The sequence below is a fragment of the Elgaria multicarinata genome, chromosome 4 (assembly GCF_023053635.1).
Source record: "Elgaria multicarinata webbii isolate HBS135686 ecotype San Diego chromosome 4, rElgMul1.1.pri, whole genome shotgun sequence".
Classification (NCBI taxonomy): Eukaryota; Metazoa; Chordata; class Lepidosauria; order Squamata; family Anguidae; genus Elgaria; species Elgaria multicarinata.
Window position 1 is genome coordinate 81702026 of NC_086174.1, and position 23434 is coordinate 81725459.

Below are 23434 nucleotides of genomic sequence, written 5' to 3' on the forward strand. Positions count from 1 at the left end.
GGCAGACTGTGTTTCTGAGTCACCAGCCCAGTCACTTGGCTTGCCTGCCCAGCTGCTCCCACATTGTGCTCCAGCTGCAGGGCACCTGCAAGAAGCCCCCTACCCCCTCAATAGAGGAGGAAGTGAGCAAGTAAGGGAGCAGCTGGCTGATCTATCAGCTGAGCAAGCGCAGGCGGGTGAGCAGCAGTGCTGCCATGCCTGAGGTGACAATAATTCTGGGGCCGGGGCCTGGTGTGAGGGCAGGGGTACAGCCTGAGTATAAGCAATCTACGATGTTGTACGATAGGGACCAGGGGTGCTGAAGTAATGAATCTAATCTCCTACTGCTATAGTTCTATGACCTCAAAGAACTAGCAGGGCTGAACATCCAGTGCCAGTTGGAGGGTTTCTTTTTTTACTCCAATATAATTGCAGTGTATGTGAAATAATGGTTCCCTTTTTGGCAATGTGAATTGCAGGCATGGGGGATCCGCAGGGTCAATGGGTTAAAGCAGGGGTCAGCCACACAGCACCTGCAAGTGCAGCAAGACCCGATGGTGCCCGCCAAGACCCCTTCCTCACCACCCACCCCACTTTCACTGCCACTTCTCTCTTCCCACTCAGCTAGGAAGTAGGGAGTTGTGAGCAGGGGAGGGAAGAGGCCGTGGAAGCAGTAGTGGTGGCGAGGTGGGGGCTAAGCAGATGGAAAGAGGCAGGGAGTGGCAGAAGCTGCTGCAGCGCAAGAGAAGAGGCAGCTGACGCACGCACATTTGGGCAGGAAGAGGTGTCAGAGCAGGGGCGGAATCCAGCCACCTTGGCTACTGGAGGGAGGAAATCCAGAGGAGGTGACCAAACTGGTGTGGGGAGGAGGGAGGGAAATGGCAGTAGTGGTAGAAGGTAGAAGTGGGGAGAGAAAGAAGAAGAATCACCTCGGCAGCGGCACCCACCCTCTGAAGAACCTTCCCTCATGCGTTTCGGGAGGCAGAAAAATGTAATATCTCCTAAAAACATCTCTCTTTAGACTAGGGTGACCATATTTGGGAAACCAAAAAAGAGGACACCTAGTGTGTGTGTGGGGAAGCAGCTTTCTGAGTCCTGCAGAAAGTACGTTATTCCCCCGCCACCTTAAAGAACCCGATTGGAGTGGAGGAGGGGAAAGGATTTCATTCTGCACCACCACCATCCACTCCAATTGGGGCCTTTTCTATAATGTCCACAAATGACCCACTTTCCCCTTTAAGACCTCAATTGGAGCTCGGGGTGGGGGAATGATGTGCCTCAAGAAAGCATGTCATTCCCTCCTGCCGTGCTAATGGCAGCCTTAAAGGGGAAGGTGTGTCATTCCAGGACATTATTGAAAATTATAGAAAATCCCCCCTGACACCATGGAAAGAACAAAAACCAGGACAAATCCGGGGAAATCCTGACAGTTGGTCACTCTACTTTAGACAAGCTTTCCCTAGACTGTACCTTATTCTGGTTTTATGTGATTTTAAAGTTTTAAATTGGATGGTCACATCATGGTTTTAGTTGTAAACTGCCCAGACAGCCTAGACTGTTGGGCAGTATAAATACATAACAAATAAATAAAATTGGTTTTTGTTTTCATCAGTCATTTAATTAACCTTAAAATGCTATTCTGGCTACATTTTAAAAAATAAGCATTAGTGAAATAGCGCTTACATGAAAAGAGTGTAATAGCACTATAATGCTAAGTAATTTTAAATGTATGTGTATATTGCATGTTTTTGTGGTTTTTAATTTTTGTATATTGTATTTAAGTGTTTTTATCTTATGTAAACCGCCCAGAGAGCTTCAACTATGGGGCAGTATACAAATGCAATAAATAAGATAATTTAAAATCCAGTCAGTTTATCCTTCCACTTTTAACTTGCAGTGTTTCTCCTTTGCCTCAAAGTTCTTGTTGGTCTGTCAGTGTAATTTAACATGTGCTCCTTTCGTTAAGCTGAGCCCCACCACCACCACCAAACGTTCCACTGTTATAAGCCTGAAATCAAATCTGTATTTGCACTCTATTTGATGAAGTGATCTTTGAAACATCCCAAAGCAAACATCCCAAAGTAAACTTTTTTAAAACACACACACACACACACACACACACAGAGAGAAATGTAGTAATCTACTGGAGAGGAAAGTGAGCTCTTTTAAATGGAGTTTGTTTACTTTGGAATATTTTCTCAGAATGGTAGATAGTAGCAATAGGGTTAATTCCCCCCCCCCTTCCCTCTTCCTGCCTTTTTGTACAACACCTGAGTTCTTTATCTGGTAGCTATAGGCACATTTGTCTTTTGGTCTTTCTATCCAAGCTTACGTACATTTGCTCTGAGAGCTATTGAACACATGAGACTGTCTAAGCAGCTCCTTCATAGAAACCCTTTCAGGTTAAATTAACACACACACACACACACAATATATGACGATTTCTTTAACACAGCCATGAGAGTTTTTTTTTTTTTTAATAAAACAGAGGATACTTGTTTTACTGAGAGGTATATCCCAATCTAACCTAGCACTGTTGACACTGACTGACAGGTTTTTCAGCTCTATCTGGAAATGCCAGGGACCTTCGGCAGTTCAATCATGTGCTCCACTACTATGGCTCCTCCTTATGGGTCAGTGGTGCATAAAAGGGTCAAAATACAACCAGCCATTTCTTAACTGCTGGTCTTGGGAAACACTCTTCATTCCAAAACAACTGAAGAAGTAACAGAAACTTCTGCACACTGTCTGTCTTTGCCTTATTGCTACTCTTTTCTCTCTTTTCAGTAGCAATGATCTCCTTTTCATCTTTGTGGCGCTTTTTTCTTTTCATTCTCCTGCTGGACCGAAGGGTTTTTGCCTTGGACAAATACATTGCAGCAGTATATGAACATGCTGTCATATCGCCAAACCTCACAATAAAGCCTGTTTCTCCTGAAGAGGCTTTAAAGCTGATGAACAAAAATATAGACATCTTGGAGGAGGCCATAAAAAGGGCAGCAAAGCAGGTACTGTACTTACTTGACAATGTACATTTGTTTATTTTGGCTAGCTGCATTACCTGGCATTGCTTGGGCCCCCTAAGATATATGTCTGTGAGGTAATCATCTTAAAGTACTAGGCCAGTGCTAGGCCTGTGAGTTAAACATTTAAACGAATTAAATTTGTTTCTTTTTCTTTCGTCTCTCACCCTCACAACAACCCCGCAAGGTAGGCTGGTGCTAGGCCTGTAAGGTAACTTTAAAATGAATTAAATTCATTTCTTTCTTTTTCTCTCTTTCTCACCACCAACGCAGGCCAGGGCTACTTAAAGCTGCAGCTCTCCATGACCTACTTGACCATCTTCTGCTCAGGGTCTTGGCAGGTGCTGGAAAGCCTCCAAGGGTGGCTAGGTTGTAACCCTGCAAGACTGGCTGAGCCAATCCATGCTGCACTGTGCAATTGGTGCCCATAGGTAGGCCGTGAAGGAACCAGCCAGCTGACTGATGGTTAGCTCAGTCGTTGCTGTCGGCGATGGGGCCGGAGCTGTGCCCTCCCACTCCCGATGGTGCCTAGTGATCGAGGCACCTGGTCCCAGGCACTCTCCCTTCAGGCCCAGGATGGCGAGCCACTTCCAGATGATGGCTTGAGTCCCAGTACTGAGAAAAAGGCGGGATATAAATAAATCTAATAATAATAATAATAATGGCTGCCAAAGCCCGATAAATCTTTCTTCCCACCCAAGGCATGCTGGGAGTTGTAGACATAAGCCTAGGTCCCTGAATAACATGTTAATCTTTGAACACCGTCTGAGGTTGTTTGCAGAGCAGGCCTTCTTAGTAGTGGCATCCTGCTTGTGGATTTCTTTTTCCCAGGCAGGCTTGCCTAGTGACTACATTAATGGCTTTTAAGTGCCAAGTAAGTTTTTTTATTATTATTTCCCAAAGCCTTTTAACTGGATGAGATTTTTTTTTATGCTGTGGGGTTTTTTTCTGTTATAAATAAACCGCATTTCAAGGCAGATTCAGGAATTACTGAATAAACTTTATGATTTTTATGTAAAAGCCTAACTATACATTTGAAACAGAAGACTGAGTGGAGGAATGACTGATAGCTGAGGCTAGAATGGAATGGTGGTGGGGTGAGTAGCAGGTTGGAGAAAGTCAGGTAGAAGGAGAACAAAGACAGTTAGTGAGAGGTCAAGAAAGTGGGAGGTGAGTTAGGAGTGAAAGATAGTGGCCTGGTTTGCTAACCCATACTTTATTTTAAATCAGCCCACTCTACATGCCAGTACTACACCTCCCAGCATGCCTTTGGCAGCCCACGGGTACCTTTAGTTGTCCTTGTGTTGCCAATGCTGCTCCTCTATAGACTGTTGAGGAGTAGCATCGCCAAGGAGTGGATGTGCCCAGTTCCAGCCAATTCCGCTTGGACTGTTTTGTCCTGTGCTTCTCACCCACCAAAAGCTCCATCAGGAGCCTGTACTGAAGTGCTGGGGCCAGGCCAGGCACTTACCCCTTCATGGGTCTGTTTCTGGGAATGTGCAGAGTGCCTCCCCTTTTCCCCTCCCTCTTAAGAGCAAAGACTCTGTGCTTGCCTCCCCCGGATTCTGAGAAAATAGCAATATCAGAACGGGGTGCCTTTGAGCATGTTTGGTCCCTCAAAGTCACACTGTTGTAGCTAGTTACAATTTGATAACCACGCACAGCAGGCAGGAGGAGGCACTGCAAATGGGTGCAAACCACCTATGTGGGTTGTTTCTTTTTATGTGGAATTGGGTTGACTGTTCGATACCAACCTTAGGAGTTGGGGTTGTGAAAGACACCCAGCAGCCACCCTCCTATGCACTCACAATGGCTGCCAAAGGCCAGTATGTCTGGCCTCCCACCCAAGGCATGCTGTGTTGTAAGCATAAGCCTAATTTTTTAAATTAAATTCTTTAAAAATACTTTAAACCCAAAATTCTGTGTTTTTCATTTTTTTCTGGTACATTGTACAACCAGATCTTTCAGCATGCCAAATTTCAAGTTTCTAACTCATATGGAAGTGGGTAAACGTTTCCGGACATACATCCCACATACATACCTTCAGCTTTATAGGTAGAGATATGTTGTCCTGTAGTGGAGTGAGCTTCAACAGTACTTCTTCTGACAGGGTGCACACATCATTGTGACTCCGGAAGACGGCATTTTTGGTTTTGGCTTCACAAGAGAAACACTTTTCCCCTATCTTGAGGATATTCCAGATCCAGAAGCCAATTGGATTCCATGTACTGACCCCAAAAGGTAGGGGTGTGTATGTGTATGTTTTGGTGGGTAAGGTTGGGGAAGTATTTGTTGGAGTTTTTCTACCGACTCTTAAAAAATGCACACTAAGGGTGCGATCCTATGTATGTTTAGACAAAGAAAAATCCTGCAATTACCAGCACCCTCCTCCCCACAAGACAGCATGGATAGCTGGGGCTTGCTGGGATTTACAGGCTTCCTTCTGTCTAAACATGCATAGGGTTTCACCCTAAGGACATTTCATTATGTGGTAGTGGTCTTGTGATTCAGCACCACAATCTATAACTTAAAAAAGGAGTGTCTTGAAGAAAGAAAGTTTCTGTTCTGCTAGAAAAGGGGTAGATGACCTGTTTGCGATCAACCACATAGACTGGTCTTATCCAGTCCTCCAGTGTGCACTGAAATTATCCACATGCCTTGATTGAACCAGTGGGTTGTACCATTGTTACTGCAGTTAATTTATTATATTGTATATCACCCTTTCTGCAAGAGCTCACAACAGTGTATGTAGTCTCCCCTATTAGCTCCACAACAACAGTGTGAGATAGGCAAGGCAGAGAAATGGTGACCACCCTGGGATTACCCAGTATGCTTTGTAGCTGAGTGGGGATTTGAACTTGGGTCTGCCTATTTACCTTCAACATTATACCACAATTGCTTATTCAATCATTTGAGTTTTATAGTTAGAATCTGTTGACTATACTTCCTAGGATGCTCAGGAAAGGAGGAAGGGGAAATGGGGAAGAAGAAGAAGAAGAAGAAAAGCAAGAGATGCTGTTTTGCTAAATTAGAAGGAAGCAGTCACTCTCCCTTTCCCCTTATGTTTCAAATTACATTTGATCTGTTTCTAGAATACCTATATTTCTAGGGTATATGTTAGTTCCATACTGCAAGTAAATGCAGGGACTGTGCAGGATAATAATAATTAGGGTGACCATATGAAAAGGAGGACAGAGCTTCTGTATCGTTAACAGTTGTATTGAAAAGGGAATTTCAGCAGGTGTCATTTTATGCATGCAGCACCTGGTTAAATTCCCGCTTCATCACAATTTATTTATTTATTTATTGCATTTCTATACTGCCCAATAGCCGGAGCTCTCTCTTTAACAACAGTTAAAGCTGCAGAAGCCCTGTCCTCTTCTGTATCTGCTCACTCTAGTATAGCTCCTGCAGTTTTACTAGAGCATTTTGGTTAATTTCCATTTTAAAAGTTCCTAAAAATCAAATCATGAACTGATCTGATTCAAACTTGGCGTGGCTAAAGCCAAGTTTAAAGAGATATCACTTTATCTTTAAAACCGAGAGAGCTGTAAGCATTTTGGTTAATTCCCATAGGAACTGCAATGAGCGAGGGGGGAAGGCTGCCACGTTGATCACAAAGTCCATCAATGACAAGAATCAATGAACTGGAGGGGGAAGAAGAAGGGGCAGGGTGGGGCAAAGTTGGGCAGACGCAATAGCAACAGGAGAGCAAACAGGTGAAAAGAGAGTTCACCATAGCAAAGATCATGAAATGGCAGGAGCACTTGCAGCATTTATGAAATGGAGGTAAAAAACACAGAGGCAAACCAGAGGGGAAAATAGGTGTAATAGAGCTCCAAGTCATGGGAAGCTATAAACAGAGGTGGAAAAAGCAGCTGGGGGGAGGGAATTATGAATGGAAAAATGGCTGGAGGGGTAAAGGTTAAGCAGCCCCTTGCTCTGCTTTTCCTCTACTCAGTTTGGCAACTTCCTTAGGCTGCCTCTCATTTAAAAAAAACAAAACCAAATTGGTTCACACTTACATTACAAATAAGATTGAGTTTAACCAAGAATCTATTTTCTACCTTATTTCTATATTATCTCCTACTACCTGGAGGAATGTGGCTTGATCTACTGTGAATGTTTCCGTACAGCACACTATATAATAAGAATATAAGAAGAGATGTACTAGATAAGACCAAGGGCCTCTCTAGCCCAGCATTCTGTTGACACGGTGGCCAACCAGCTGCCCACAGGAAACCCACAAGCAGGACATGAGTGCAACAGCACTCTCCCGCACATGTTTTCCAACAACTGATGTACATAGGCATACTGCCTCTGATGCTGGAGGTAGCATAGAGCCATCAGGTCTAGTAGCTATTAATGGTCTTCTCCAGGGCAGGATCTACACTACTGCTTTAAAGCGCTTTATAACAGTTATAAAGCGCTTTAACTGCTTTAAAGCACCATAAAACTGTTATAAAGCGCTTTAAAGCAGTAGTGTAGTTCTGGCCCAGGAATTGCTCCAGCCCATTGATCATTTTAATTGCTCCTTTCTATACCTTTTCCAGCTCTACAATTCCCTTTTTAGGTGCAGTGACCAGAACTACTTATAGATCTCTCTTATTGCTTCAAATTCTTCAACTCTGTGATTCTATACATTTAGATTTGGATCTGCCCCAGTGCAAGAAAGGCTGAGCTGTCTAGCAAAAGACAACTCTATTTATGTGGTTGCCAATATTGGGGATAAGAAACCATGTAATGTCACTGACATCAAGTGTCCTAGAGATGGTCATTATCAGTACAACACGAACGTTGTGTTCGATTCTGATGGAAAACTGGTGGCACGTTACCACAAGGTAAGAATAAAAATCTTCTCCATTATTTTTTCCTAACTGATTATTTCCCCTCACAGTTATAAACACATCCCTTTGGGGGGCTACTGTGGCTTTGAAATGCTAGGATGAACAATATACATTTAAGCATCTTATAACTTTCAAGGCAATATCCAACTGTCGTTCCATTAGCACAAATGACATTGCGCTAGTGGAAATTATTTTCTGAACTATACGCAAGAGAAAAATCCAACTGTAGTTACATTTGCACAAGTGTGGTTGCGTGTGCATTTTTGCACTATCCTTGTGTAATGTGTTGTGTAACCAGTTGCACATTCTGCTTCTTGTGCATCCAGTTACACAACAGCTTGCACTAGTCATGCAAGCAGTTGTGCAACTGCTTTGCACCCATTGTGCACTTGTTGTTCAACTGTAATGGGCAACTCCTTGCACAACAGAAAAATTCAGTGGAGCTTTGTTAGTTGTATTTGAGTTTGAGGAATGTCACTGTTGGATACTGCCCTCAGATTCCAGAGGAGTAACTGTGTGTTAGTAAGATACAGCAAAAGCTATAAGAATTGCAAACATGTATTATAACATAGGAATGTAGGAAGATCTTATACTGAGTCACACCATTGGTCTATCTAGCCCAGTGCAGGCCTTAGCTAGACCTAAGGTTTATCCCGGGGTTGTCCCTGCCTGCTCCCGGGATATCCTGTGTGTCATTTACATGAACAGGGATCACCCCGGGATGATCTTGGGATAAACCTTAGGTCTAGCTAAGGCTGCAGTCGACACCGGCTGGCAGCAGCTCTCCAGGCTTCAAGGCAGAAAGTTTTCCAGCCCTACCTGGAGATGCTGGGGATTGAACTTGGGACTTTCTGTATGCAAAACAGGGGTTCTACAACACAGTTATGGACCTCAGAGCTCATTTCATTAGATGCATGAAGTGTCCTATTTTGGCAAATTAGCTATGGTATTTATTTATATATCATGGGACTGGATGGAAATTCTTCTACACATCAGGGCCAAAAGAAAAGATGAAGACTACAAATGAATATACCATCCAACCAGTGGGTGTAACTCACTCCAAATGAGTGGGCATTGTCAGAGGCCTAGTTGAAGACAGGTAGATTTATTAGGAATTAGTTTGAGAATGTTAATGTCTCTGCGAGCTTACCTCTGCCAGAGTTTCACACGGGAATAGCTCTCACTCCCTGTCATGGCCTTGCAGCCATGCAAGGTTTCCCTGGGAACCTGGGTATGATGGAAAGGTGGGGGCCACTGTTTGGGAGTGTCAATCAGATTGTAGCATCAACTTCAAATGGAGTTGAAAAGCCTTTAAATGCTGAAGCAAAACTGAAGAGTTTTGCTTGGTTTCATCTCTCTTTTGACATAAGGCCTGGAATCCCTCCTGCTTTGGATTCCATCTCTGCTTGGGACTTTGAAAGCACTCTGCACATGGACGCTTTGCTATTTGGAGTTTGGACATCTAAGAACTGTGCCATGAAAAGTACTGTGAGGCTTTTCATAGACTTGGGCCGGATCTACACTACTGCTTTAAAGCGCTTTATAACAGTTTTATAGCGCTTTAAAGCAGTTGAAGCGCTTTATAACTGTTATAAAGCGCTTTAAAGCAGTAGTGTAGATCCGGCCTTGGACTTGCATTTGCTGTGGATTGTGTGTGTGGCTTGACTCAGATGGCAGGGAGCCCCCGCCCCCCCTCGAGCTAACGTTACTTCTAGGGGAATTCCTGTGTCTGAGATAGTGTTTCCCTGGTCAGCTCAGCATACGGCAGGCTGTGTGGGGCTGTTAGATTTCTTCCCTGCCAGACTCAGGTGACAGAAAACTCCCCCGGAGCTAAAGTTACGTGCAGGGGGGTTCCCGTGCCTGAGATATTTCCCTTCCCTGTGATCACATCTACCGGGTCCTCAGCATACGGCAGACTGGTGCGTGATCTCTCGCTCGCTCTGCCAGACTCAGCCATGCTAAGCAGAAAGCATGGAGCTTAAAGCATTCTGACCATCATTCAGCTTTAAGTGTATTTTGGGGAGTGCATAACCATTAAGCCTGTTACTGTGAGGTTTCCTCAAATAAAAAGAAGTCTCACTGACGTGAGTCAGTTTGCCAGCATGTGCGAATGGGAACGGGCATGCCCACAACAGCTATTTACAGTAGAAAGTCCCACTTAAAGTGAATCAATTGAAACTATAATCATGTGGTGGTTGTTGTTGTTTTTTAAGATAATTTTATTTTCAATTTAAACAAAAACTAAATAATTTTCAAAAGGCTTTGCAGGCCACTTTTAAATGTTTCCTTTTTTCTTTTCTTTTTTACTGCAGTGCCTTAATAGTTTTTTTAAAATATGTTACCTTTTTACTGCAATGTCTTAATCATTTTTTAAAAAATATGTTATCTTTTGACAGTTCAACCTCTTTATGTTAGAATTGATGCAGTATGATTCCCCTAAAGAGCCTGAGCTTGCAACCTTCGATACTGACTTTGGAAAATTCGGTCTTTTCACGTGCTTTGATATGCTGTTTCATGAGCCTGCCGTGGTCCTGGTGACCGAGCAAGATGTGGACACCATCCTTTTCCCTACAGCTTGGATAAATGTCCTTCCACATTTCACTGCTATTTCGTTCCATTCATCATGGGCAATGGGCATGCGCGTCAATGTTCTGGCAGCTAATGCTTATCATTCTAGGATGAACATGACGGGTAATGTGCAGTTTTAGTTACAACTATTTTATAACTATCTGATTCCATACACCATTCAGCTGACAAACTCCACTGGATTGCAAATTAACATTCTTGAAGCCTTCCTTAGAGTGTGCTTGCCAAAATTAAGGTTGTGTGGGGAGGGGGGAGATCCATGGTATTACAAAAGTACCTGCCAGTCTGTGCCTTGATCACAACAGACAGAATCTTTGAGGATCATCAGACAGTGGGGAAATCACGTTTCCCTACTGTCACTTTGCCTCCTGCTTCTGTCCCACAATAGGAATGAGCAGCTTCTTCTTTATTCACACGGCAAAGACAGAGGAAGCAAGCAGTGACCCCATGGCCCATTCAGTGGCCGTTTTTATCACGCAGCTTCTCCAACACACAGCAGGAAATGGGGGCAAATATCATCATAGCCAAAAATAATAATAATCAAATTTTCCGGGTTTTATTTTGTGATGGAAAAAAAGAGCAGAAGGAGTGGGAGACACACAGGAGGATCGCTGTGTCATCAACATTTCCCATGAAGAACCATGAGTGGCCAGTCACGAGCCCACCATAAAATGCTCATCTGATGATGCTGTCTTTTTTTAAAAATCAGAAACAGATAATGATTTTATTTGCAATCAGAATAAAACAAAAAATGTGGGGGAAACAACGAACAAAAACACACACACACATATATATATATATATATATATATATATATATATATATATAATAAAAGTATATACATTCACAATAACTATTCACAATACCATTAATTTAAAGAGGGAGATAGAGAGAGGAAAAAGATTTGACATGTTTCAAATATACACTTTATATAAGCAGTCCATATATCAAAATAAGCCCCCAGATGAAATTGATAACTGCAGGATATACTTTCTAATGCACCATTGAATGATGGGTTGTGGGTGTTTATATCTCCAGGCTTGAATATGAGTCTCTTTGCAACTTTTAGGGCTCCCAAAGTCCCTTTTTGCTGTCCTTCTGTTAATCCTCACATCCCAGGAATGTAATTGTAAAGCACATGAGCAGCCACAGTTATCACAGATTTTTCCAGAACGAAAAGGAAGCAGGTGATAACGTCTGACCAAAACAGAAGCCACAGCCTTCGACTGACTGCAAATGAGCTACATTTGGAGCTTCCGTTTGATCTGGTTGTCAGCAATGGAAAATATGGAGGAATGGGCAATTGAAATGATCAAGGAGCGGGAGCATCTCCTCTCTGAGGAAAGGTTACAACAACTGGGATTGTTTAGGGTGGGAAAAATGAGGCTATGGAGAAAGTGGATAGGGAGACATTTTTCTCCCTCCCTCATAGTACTAGAACCCGGGGTCATCCCTTGAAGCTGATTGGTGGGAGATTCAGGACAAATAAAAGGAAGTACTTCTTCACTCAGTGCATTGGTGGCCATCACTACAAGATGGCCACCAATTTGGATGGCTTTAAAAGGGTGTGAGATAAATTCCTGAAGGAAAAGGCTCTCAATGGCTACGAGTTCTGATGGCTGAGTGCAACCTCCAGTATCAGAGGCAGTAGGCCTATATACATCAGTTGCTGGGGAACATGATGCTTTTGCATCCCTGTGGGTTCCTGGTTGACAGCTGGTTGACCACAATGTGAACAGAGTGCTGGAGTTGGTCTGGTCCGGCGTGGCTCTTCTCATGTTCTTATGGTGCTAATCAGACACATTCTTTAATGGGCTCAGCCTGGACCAAGGAATCTGCCTCCTAAAACTAGGAAGGCAGCACCTCTTTGTCCTGCTACCTCTCAACAAAGTGGTAGACACCAGGGCTGTGCAAAGTGAGTCTTCTCCACCTTGGAATTTGATCCAGAGCTCTGTTGAGGCAATTCTCTGCCCCGATTTCAGATCAGCTCCCCTTATTCTGCCCTGTTGGATTACCCGTCGGAAAACCGCTTGTCAATGGAAATTGATGAAATGCTTACAGCTCCTTCATTTTTAAAGATAAAGAGATAAAACTTGGCACTATGAAAGCTCTTAAGGAGGGCTTTATCCACACCAAGTTTGAATTAGTTTCATTCATACTTTGATTTTAAGGAATTTTTAAAAAGAAAATTTTAAAAATGCTTACATCTGCGTAATTTTTAAAGATAAAGAGATGAAAATTGGCATGGTGATAGTTCTTAAGGAGGGCTTTAGGCATGGCAAGTTTGAATAAGTTCCATTCACACATTGATTTTTTTTTAGGAATTTTTAAATTGCCCCCCCAAACAATTGCCCCTTTAAATACACACACACACCCCTCTACCTACCTACCTACCTACCTGGAGGGAGCTTTTATCCTTTACTTTGCAGAGCTCCATTGCTGGTGGTGGAAGTTTCTACTCCAGCCTTCTCCAACCTGGTGCCCTCCAGATCGATTGGACAACCCACCCACCCACCCCTGCACTGGAAGCCCAGCCAGCCAACAGGAGTAATAGTTTAACTGAAATAAAGAGCCTGCCTGTGACTGACTCAGGTGTAGAAGCCTTCTCACTCACAATGCCAGCCAGCCCAGCAGCACTTTCACACTGTGGAATTGACTTATATCAGCCCAAGCAGCAATGTGATCCCACTCTCCCGACGCCCCCAGCCAGAATCAGCAGCCAGTTAGTGTTTCCCACTCCCCTGAACACTGTGATTGGAAGAGAACACGGCCAATTTGTTAGCCACAGATGTCAATGTCAAAGCTACCCCTCACCCCACTCAACGTCTTCCATATGGAGATATTCAATTCAGACAGAGACACAGACAGACAGACAGACAGACAGACAGACAGAGAGAGAGACACACACACACACACACACACACACACACACACACACACACACACGAGGCACGTCTCTACTCTGATATTGATGGGTTTGGAAGCAGCCAATATCGGCTCTGGAAGATTGAATTCCCCATGGATGTTCATGGTTATCAGGTAATTCCGGGGTGGAGTGCACACCCGTAGTAGACACCATAACTTGATAGAAGAAACAGGCAGAGTGTGTGTGTATGTTTAACTGTGTGTGTTGGTCTGCCTTCCAGTTGCATATGTGTGTGAGGGAGTGTCTACATCTGCTTGCTTGCATATTTGTGAGTGGATACTGTAGGTAGTGGTACATGTCATGGTAGGAAAGTCTGTGTTAGGGTAGCACAGGCCACATGAAATGGTTGTTTCTTTCTTTGTCATTCTCAGGTAGCGGTATCTATGCACCAGACAGACCCCGAGCGTATCATTCTGATGGAGAATCAAAGAATGGGTATCTTTTGGTTGCAGAACTCGATTCACATCCTTCTCATTCTCCCACCTATCTTACGGCTCTTAACTGGAGCTTGTACGCCACAACTAACGAGCCCTTCCCCAAGGAGAGCAATTTCACTGGTTTTGTCTTCTTCGATGAGTACACCTTCTCAGAGCTCCCGAAAGAAGCTGGCAATCTCACAGTGTGCCAGAAAGGTCTCTGCTGCCAGTTAAGCTACAGGATGACAGAAAAGCGAGAAGATGAACTTTATGTCCTTGGTGCATTTGATGGCCTTCATAAGGTTGAAGGAGAATATTACTTACAGGTCTCGTAACTTGCTTTATCTATGGTGGGACATGGGATATCTTCTTTGTTGTCATTGGGTGGGAAAGGGAAGAGAAAGAAATCCTTGATATCACCATAGAAATATGGGACACAATCTTGCTAAAGTTAAGCACCTTTAATCCCATGTACCACTAATTTCATTTGAAGAGTTTAAGTATACTTTTGCAGTCAAATTACTGGGATTTATAAGTGCTTACCTCTTGGCTAGTTCATGCACATAAGTAATGAATATCTACAACAGGAATGAAGAACCTCAGGCCTAGGGGCCAAATCCAATTTTCACGGGGACCATATCTGGTCCTCTGGTTTTTTTAAAAAAGGCCATATCCCTTCCTCCTAGCCCAACCATGAATTACTTGGTGGCTCTGCAACTTTTCTGCAGGTTTTTCCCCATTCTAAAAGGTTGAAAGGCCTGTCCTGACTGGCAGTGAGATCTTTTAACTAATATATGCTGGTATTTGGGGTATGTTTAGCCCCGCCCCTTTTGCCTTCAGCCCCAACCACCATTGGAATGTGGCACCAGAGAGCTTCTCCAAAATGGAATTCAGCCATTGGTCTGAAACATGCCTTATCTACAAGGTTAAGGTTAAAGTCAGCCAAGGGGTAAGCACGAAAAAGTCCCAGTAACTCAAACTGCAGAATTAGACTTAAGTCTCCAATGGAAATTAGTATAGACTCTGCACCAAGAAGGACAAAACCCACGAATTCTTATCAACTTGGTTGTGGCCAAGTTTACGTAGGAGAAATGTCCCAATGAATTCAAAGTGACTCGCTCCTAAATAAATGGGCCTAGATTTGCAGCCTAAGCATGGCTTCCTAATCCCATTGAAAGTTGATGTTGACCACCAGAAGATTAAGATTGGCATTTTGTTTGGGACTTTAATAATTTGCTTTCTGCATAATAATGGGAGATGCACCTCATTCATACTTTTGGTGGCCACCATGTTGTTGTCTGTGGGATAGTGGGAATGCCTTGGTTTGCAGCTCGGGTAGAAGTTCTGCTAGCATGAGTTCCATGCAGGTGGAGGGGCTCCTGCCATTGCACTATTGCATCTGGCCTTTTCTGACCAGTCACAATTGCACAAAAGGCTGGGCTATATGTATACAGCGACAGTGTGGGGCCTGCTAAATATGTGAAATCAGCCAGGGTGTCTGGCTTTAAAGCAGCGGTGCAGGAGTGTTGGCCTGGCAATCAAATTTCCACTCAGTCAAGAAGGGTTCACACACACACACACACACCGCTTCAGAGAATGTTCTTGCAGCTAATACCCATAACACAACATCCTGAATAAACTGAGTGGGCAGCTGGGAAGATAATAATCCTGGCTTCTTACAAGAAGTTACAGTTCTGGTGGCCCTTCTGCTGCAACCAGCTACATTTGCTGGCTTGTGTTTTAAATCAATGCCCTTCTTTTGAAGAGATGCTGATGATGATAGGTAATGTTCTGATGGCAGTAAAAAGCCACTCCCTTTATCATGCGTGCTTTTTCTAGGCGTTGTTTTGCTTCCTTCTAGGTATGCACCTTACTGAAGTGTGCAAGTACAGACCGCCAGACTTGTGGCCAGCCCGTGACCGCTGCTCATACCCACTTCAAGGCCTATTCCCTCAGTGGCACGTTTAACACCAACTACGTCTTCCCAGAAGTCCTGCTCAGTGGAGTTCAGCTGGCCCCAGGACAGTTTCAGGTAAGGTGGTGTTTCTAGGCATGAGAGAAAAATCCATCACAGATTCAAATGAAATCGGATTTCTGCAAATATAACCTGCAGATTCAGCAGCAGAAGGGCTTTTCATGCCAGTTCTGTGAACTTGCAAATGGGTTTTAACCTTGGAGGGGTGGGGATGGGATTTGTGCTAATATGCTGTACGAACTCGTAGGTATTCCTGGTTGCCCAACAATAGTTGACAGCCACCGTTAGGGATGGTTAAACAGAAGAAAAGGGAATCAGGACTCTGAAGGGGGAGAAAAAGGTGGGGCAGAAACACAGCATAAAAACCTGACCTGCCACAGAGGAGGGGCTGCTAGCAAATGCAGAAGAGACCTACCTGTGCTGTCAACAGCCATCAGAAACCCACAGGTACAGGTGGATGAGAAAAGATTTACTTAATTCCTTGGTAAACTCAGGAACAGATTATCCTGACTGTGCAACTACTCATCAATCTCAAGCATCATTATGTAAGCAATCTCTCAGATCCTACAGCTACTGCTTTTGGGTTATGCACTCTAAACCTACAGCTACCTGCACTATAGACCTTCAACTTACTCCAGCAGATACTTACCAGTATTGCTCCAAGAGCGAACATCCTAGCCCTGCAGTTTCTGACCGTACACTGTGACGTTGAGGTCCTTCAGATGGGGGGAAATCACATTTCCTTACCGTCTAGTACCTGCTCCCAGCTTCACTTCCGCGTTGGGGACAAGCTCCAATTACATGGGGAAGTGTGCAGAGATAACATGGTCCCAATGGAACAATGGGAACAGCACCCTTTATACTGGAACTTTCCTGCACACAGCAGGAAATCCTGACAAATCCTAACTTATTTTTTAAAAGCTGGGTTTTCTGAGCCTTATTTTAAAATGGGCAAACTGGCAAATGGAGCGGGAGATGTGCGGCAGGATCACTACATCGTCAAAATGCTCCAAGAAGAACCATGAGAGGCCCAGTCCCATGTGTGCAATAAAACACTGATCTGATGACCCTCATATCCAGGACCCTGCGGAGAATTAGTGTTAATGATCCAGAGGCTCTGGGCCTTCTCCTGGAATTACTTACTACAGTTGCCGCGAGGATATCCTGGGCAGGATCTTTAAAGCGCTTTATAACAGTTTTGAGAACTGTTGGGGCCCAGGACACACTCCATATACAGTTGTCAAAACTGTTATAAAGCGCTTTAAAGTAGGGATGTGCTCCGCTCCGATTAGGAGCGTAGAAGCAGTAGCGGATTGGCCTGCTCCGCCTTACCCAGAGGCGGAGTAGGAGCGGACCGCGGACCCCCTAGAAGCAAGGCGAAGAGAAGCGGCCATTTTTCGGAGCTCCGAGTTCAGGCGGAGCGCTCCGGTCGCCATCTTGAAAACATTTCGCCATAGGATTGCATTGCGGCAAATAATCGCGCATAACTACGTTGTTTTTGAAGCTATCATTCTGAAAATTCTTGTGCACAGAGAGTCGTGGATGGGGGTCATTTTGAGACCACTCTCACCTCTCTGCATCGTACGGGTCGCGGGCTATATTTTTGTGAAAATCGGGTCAACCGCGCGGCTCAAACTGCGTTTTCGGCTTTTCGCCCATAGGATTGCATTGAGGGAAAGAATCGGGGATAACTGGGGGGGGGGTTTAAGCTATCATTCTGAAAATTCTTGTGCACAGAGAGTCGTGGATGGGGGTCATTTTGAGACCACTCTCAACTTTCTGCATCGTACGGGTCGCGGGCTATATTTTTGTGAAAATCGGGTCAACCGCGCGGCTCAAACTGCGTTTTCGGCTTTTCGCCCATAGGATTGCATTGAGGGAAAGAATCGGGGATAACTGGGGGGGGTTTAAGCTATCATTCTGAAAATTCTTGTGCACAGAGAGTCGTGGATGGGGGTCATTTTGAGACCACTCTCAACTTTCTGCATCGTACGGGTCGCGGGCTAGAAGTTTTTAAAAAATCGGCGGGAAAAATACCTTTTTCAAAGGGCTGAGGGGCAGAGTCAGCTCCCGGTCATGATGATCCCAAAGTTGGAGGAGGGCATAGGCAAAACAGGTAACTTGGGATTCTGGGAAACTTCTCTTTCTTCATCTGAACGGGCTTTTCCCCGTGTTTTTTAACACACCTCGCAGGGATGTTGTGTGTGGGGTGCCCGATTTTCAAAAATTCGCCAAAAATCAGGGGATGATGGGATTGCTTTGAAACTTGGCGTGCGTGTGTATATCCCCATGAGGTGTCATGGTGCCAAACATGAGGTTTCTAACTTGAACAGAAAAAAAGTTGTATAATTTTTTAGCTTTCAATGCAAGCCTATGGGGGAGGGAAACGGAGCTCCGGATCCGGATCCGGAGCTCCGGGCGGAGCGGAGCGGAAGTGGGCGGAGCGGGGGCGGGGTGGAGCGGCCCGATCCGAAAAATGGCGGATCTGCAAGTGAAGCGGAGCGGGGGGTCCGTGCACACCCCTACTTTAAAGCAGTAGTGTAGATCCGGCCCTGATCCTGCCGCTAATGATTTGACTGCTCCTGTGCTGTAGCAGGAATGGTCCCAGTAATAATTTGGGATGGAAAGAGGGACATGTGTCCCCTTGACATAGGCGTTAGTGCTAGTTTGCATTGACTAATGTGTGCATTAGCACAAGCAGACTGAAATTCTGTTTTTAAAAATCTGATTCTGTCAATGAGAGTACGATGGAATGAAAGACACCTGAGAATCTGCAAAACACAAATGAAATGGGTTTAACAATATCCATACAACCATAGCTGTTTCCCACCAAAGTCTGCAAATATTCTCTGGCTGGCTTGGAACAAGCAGTGTCTGTGGAAACAAATTATATTCTGTATTCATTTAAGATGGCTCAAAAACCTAGAAAAATGCCTTGAAAAAGCATTCACAATAAAGGGACCGGACTGCCTCTTCCCATGTGTTCCTGCCCATGCCCTGAGATCATCATCTGAGACCCTACTCTGGCCTTCATCACATGTAATTTTTCCTGGTTTCCCTCTGCGTTTTTTTTTTACCTCCAATGCGTAAGCACATCAAGCTTATGGTCCCTTCCACCTGAATACGCTGCTCTTCACTTGTTTTTACCCCACTCTTTCTCCCTCCAGTTCATTGGTTGCTCCTTCCCCCTTTTAACAAGACATATAGAAGCAGGTCCTGTCAGATGAGTACTTCAACCAGACTGCCTTTCTGCCCAGCAAAAATGGAATGACCCTTTAGTCTGGCTCTTTGGGGGCATCGAGGGAGTACAATCCTGCCTCTGCAGAGATTTGGGCATGGTACAATTTTAAGAAATGCTTTTGAGACCGGGATGCAAGGTTTGGGTTTTATATTGAGGCTTGAGACCTGTCTACACGTCGTACTGAACATGTAGACTCTCCGACCCGGGTCACTCTTACCCCAGCAGCAGGAGGCCGACGGGGAGGTGGCGGAGGCGGCGGCAAGGACGCGGCCGGATTCCCCAGCCTCCTCCTCCTCCGTCTCTTCTGGGCTGCAGTCTACACCATCGTTTTGGGGGCGTACTGGGGGCGCATGCATGCGCCTTCAGTACGACGTGTAGACAGGGCCTTGGAGCCAGCTGCTGAGAGACATCACTTTTCCCTGCCAGGACCTGATGCAATCCATTCAAGCCAACAGTAAGACTCCCATCACAGCACATGCCCCCTACAAAGGAAAACGTGAGAGTACAGCACTACATGGAGGCTTAAGGACACATTAAACACACTTAGGGATAATAATCCAGACTTTAGGCATCATCACATTGGGGGGGGGGGGAATTGCATTTCCTTACCATTGCTTCTCCGCCCACGTCTTTGTCCCTCAGTATTTATTCATTCTCAAGGGAGAGGAAAGAGGAAGTAAAGAAACGTGCAGGTGGCCCATTCAGTGGGCTGTTTTGATTGCGCTGCTTCTTCTGCATACAGCAGGGGATAGTGGCAAGTTCTGCCTCAAAAAATAAGTTGTGCTTAGTGGGAAGTTTTTTTGTCGTGTGAAGGCCAGCAGGGGCAGGAAGCAGTCAACGTCATGAGAAGGACCTGCACAAATCTGTGAGTGCCCATTGCTCGTCTGACGGAGCTAATAGAGGCTTTCAGACTGGCAATGTTTTCTTGAATGCTTGGGAGACCCCGTGATGTCATATCATATCCTATGCATTCAGGAAACCGCTCCTGGCATGAAAGTCTCTGTTCTAAGAGCCCCACGGTGCTACAAGCAAGAATGGGACTTTTAGAGCTGTTGAGCAGGAAAACTAAAACAAAAGGGGGGGAAACGCTTTGACGTCAAGCAGTCTCCAGGAAGCATTGCCAGGCTCAAAGTCTCTATGTGAAAAGCCCGTGGTGCTTCAACAGTGCATAGGACGTTTTGGGAGTTAACAAAACAGAAAAAAGAGCCCTTGGCCACCTCATACACTTAACGAAGTAAACAGAACCTCTTCCCCAATGAAAACATTTGTCAAAATTCTCCCCTCCCTGTGATAGATGCAGGGAGAATAACGTGTCTTTCGCACAGAGGGAAGAATTTCATGAAAGTAGAGAGCAGCAGGGTGCGGCACAGCGCTAGTCAGACCTGCGTATTCCATTGAAAGTGGGGAGGAGCCCATCTGCTCAGGAGAACAAGGGGGATTTCATACTAGTCACACATGTGCTCTGGATAGGACAGCTGCCTTGACCCATTTGTTTTGTTGGCATTCTCACAGAAACACATGAAACTGCCTTCTACTGAATCTGGCCATTGACACAGCTAGTTCAGTAGACTAGGTGGAGATCATGTTGCCCTTCGGATGTTATAAGGTTACCACAGGGGTAGGCAATTTTACCCCTGAAAACCTCCAGGGGCTGCACCCTGCCACTCGCTGCTGTGCCATCAAATTCACTGTTGAAATTTGGCAGCACAGCAGCAGGAGCAGGAAACAATTGGTGATTTGTCACCAAAATTTGGTGATGCAGCAGCAGAAGAGGCCCATTTAGCTTTGTTCTAACTACGGAATCCCTGTAGCAAACGGCCAACTTTTTTTCCACTGCCACATGATGGGGGCTTCCATCAGCCCTAGCCAGTATAGCTAATACTGGGGGATGATGGGAATTATAGTCCAATAACATTTGGAGGACCACATGTTCCCTATCCCTGATCAGCAGTGACTGTCTGCAATTTTCGGCAGAAACTTTCCCATTACCGCCTGGAGATGCTGGGGTTTCCACCTGTATTCCGCTGAGCTACAGCCTCTCTTAAACCCATATACTATAAATACTTAAGCCCCACAAGTACATAAGAGTGATACCTTGTGCTATATTTCTGTATAACTGAGCACCTCTTTCTCTCTCATTCTCAACTAGATTTTGAGTGATGGGCGGTTGATTAGCCAGAATGATACATCGCAGCCACTCCTATCAGTAACACTTTTCGGGAGGTGGTATGAGAAGGATCCTCCACATCCATACTCTGAGATGTTCTGAGCGTGACAGCTGGCAGTTGCCACTACAACAGAACATGAGTTGCTATTCTTGTAATTTTTGCTTGTCTATTGATATCATTGAGCTTTAACTAATAAATTCCATATTTCTTTAGAACAGCGGTTGCCTTTTGCTGACTGTGATGTAGTTATTATTATTATTATACAATGATGTTTAGACTGATTTCATGCTTAGTATGACTATCACATTGCGAAGTACCTAAGTCCTTTGAAGCTTGTGCTACAGACCAAACAATTATGTGGTTAAGAACATAAGAAGAGTCGTGCTCTAAATCCACCTTTTCAGATTCTGTTGAAGAATTGTATTTAGTTGCAACTTTGCTTTAGAAAGTATGGAACACACATGCAAAAATAAATAAATAAATAGTACACCCTGCCCATGCAGAAGAAAGAGAAAACTTAATTTCTTTGAAGAATATTTATTCTCTGAATGGTTCATGAATCAAATGAAAATATCAACATAAAATGTGATCTATAAGCCCAGCTTAGCTCACTTCCTAAAAGAAGCTGCATATGGAGTCATCATGATTCATGAAGGTGAGGATAATTTACTAGAGACCTTTACTGCCAGGAATAAATTGCTTTCTTTTAGTCAATAGCACTCCGTAACAGTCTGGTGTTGCCAAGATAAACAAGAAGCACCTGTTCATGGTGTTTCAGCTCTTCTAGGTAGGCAGTGCTGTCAATGTGGTTCTTAACAACCTTTAGATCAGGGCTGGGGAAAGGCAGCCCCACAGGTGATGTAGAACTCCAATTTCTATCATCCCCAGCCAGGGAAGATGGGATTTGTAGTCCAGCAACAGCTGGAGAGCCATAGGTTTCCCAGCTCTGATTTAAACACAAAGCTAACAAATCCAAATGAATGTGAAAATATTGGATACTATCAAAAATCAGGGAAGTGGACATGCTCTCATGCAATGGGATGGCACCTTGCTCTCCTCCTCCCTAGGGGTCTCCCTATGCTCTGGAGCTGATTTGAAGGGTGGGTGGGAGCTGCAGTGGGGAGGGAAAGTTAGTTCTGCCAGGAGATTTTGTTCTGCTGGTAGACAGGTTTGGATATAACTGCTGCAAGTTCATGGTGTTAAAGCATGATGTTAAAGCAACGTACCTCAATCACATGGCCTCAAAAAAGTACCAGCTCCAGGGTTATGAGGGCCCTTGGGCAAGGCACCCTCAAAGAGTCTGTCTTCTCACCACCTTTGCCACTAGTGGCTATTCCTCCTCCTCCTCTTTCTCCTCATCGCTGTTACCTGCTTGCGTGGCAGGTAGGCAGAGAGCCAGTGAGCAAGTAGGTGGTTGTAGTGCTGGGCTGAATCCTGACCCCTATTTTCAGGAACTTTCTCTCTCCCTGTGAAAGAGGCATTGTTTTTTCTGCCTCTTTCGCAGGGAGGGAGGTAAATTTGGAGAATTTTCTCCTTGGGGAGGGGGAATAGGGTTTCCACATACCTTTTTTTAAGTACAGCTGGCTGCTGAGGGTCCTCCTTCCTATTTTTTTTTAGTTTTTCGAAAACAAACAAACACCTTCCCTTCTTACTGAATCCTTATTGTTTATTTATTTATTAATTACATTTCTATACCGCCCAACAGCCGGAGCTCTCTGGGCGGTTCACAAAAATTAAAGGTCACATGGTCATATTGGAGACCATGTGACCTTTCCATCTCCAATAGGCATTCAGGAAGAACTCCTGGGCTCCTGAACATGCTGAGGGTGTTGTTAAAAAAATGAAAAGAAAGAAAGAAAGAAAGAAGACCCCTCAACAACTGACTACATTTTAAAAAGTATGTGGAAACCCTGTCCCCCTCCCCAAGGAGAAAATTCTCCAAAATTCTCTACTCTCCCAGCTTCTTTTGCCCAAATTTTCATTCCCCCCATGAAATGCCAAAAATAGAATGGTCAATTTTTTTGGCACATCACTAGGTGGTGTCATCACCTGATCATCCTTGTTACCACCACTGTAGTCTTGGTCAGAATGAACAACAAGTTTGCAATGTTATCATAGAATAGCAGAGTTGGAAGGGGCCTACAAGGCCATCAAGTCCAACCCCCTGCTCAATGCAGGAATCCACCCTAAAGCATCCCTGACAGATGCTTGTCCAGCTGCCTCTTGAAGGCCTCTAGTGTGGGAGAGCCCACAACCTCCCTAGGTAACTGATT

General features: G+C 44.6%; 1 protein-coding gene across 1 annotated transcript; it reads left to right on the top strand.

Moving 5' to 3' along the window:
* Positions 1 to 2645: 2645 nt before the first annotated feature.
* LOC134398413 (pantetheinase-like) lies at positions 2646 to 21378 on the top strand. Its single transcript, XM_063125711.1, has 7 exons — positions 2646 to 2987; positions 5113 to 5243; positions 7651 to 7843; positions 10246 to 10540; positions 13733 to 14103; positions 15639 to 15809; positions 21143 to 21378. The coding sequence occupies exons 1-7, from the start codon at positions 2772 to 2774 to the stop codon at positions 21260 to 21262; spliced, it is 1497 nt and encodes a 498-aa protein (XP_062981781.1). The 5' UTR covers positions 2646 to 2771; the 3' UTR covers positions 21263 to 21378.
* Positions 21379 to 23434: the final 2056 nt, after the last annotated feature.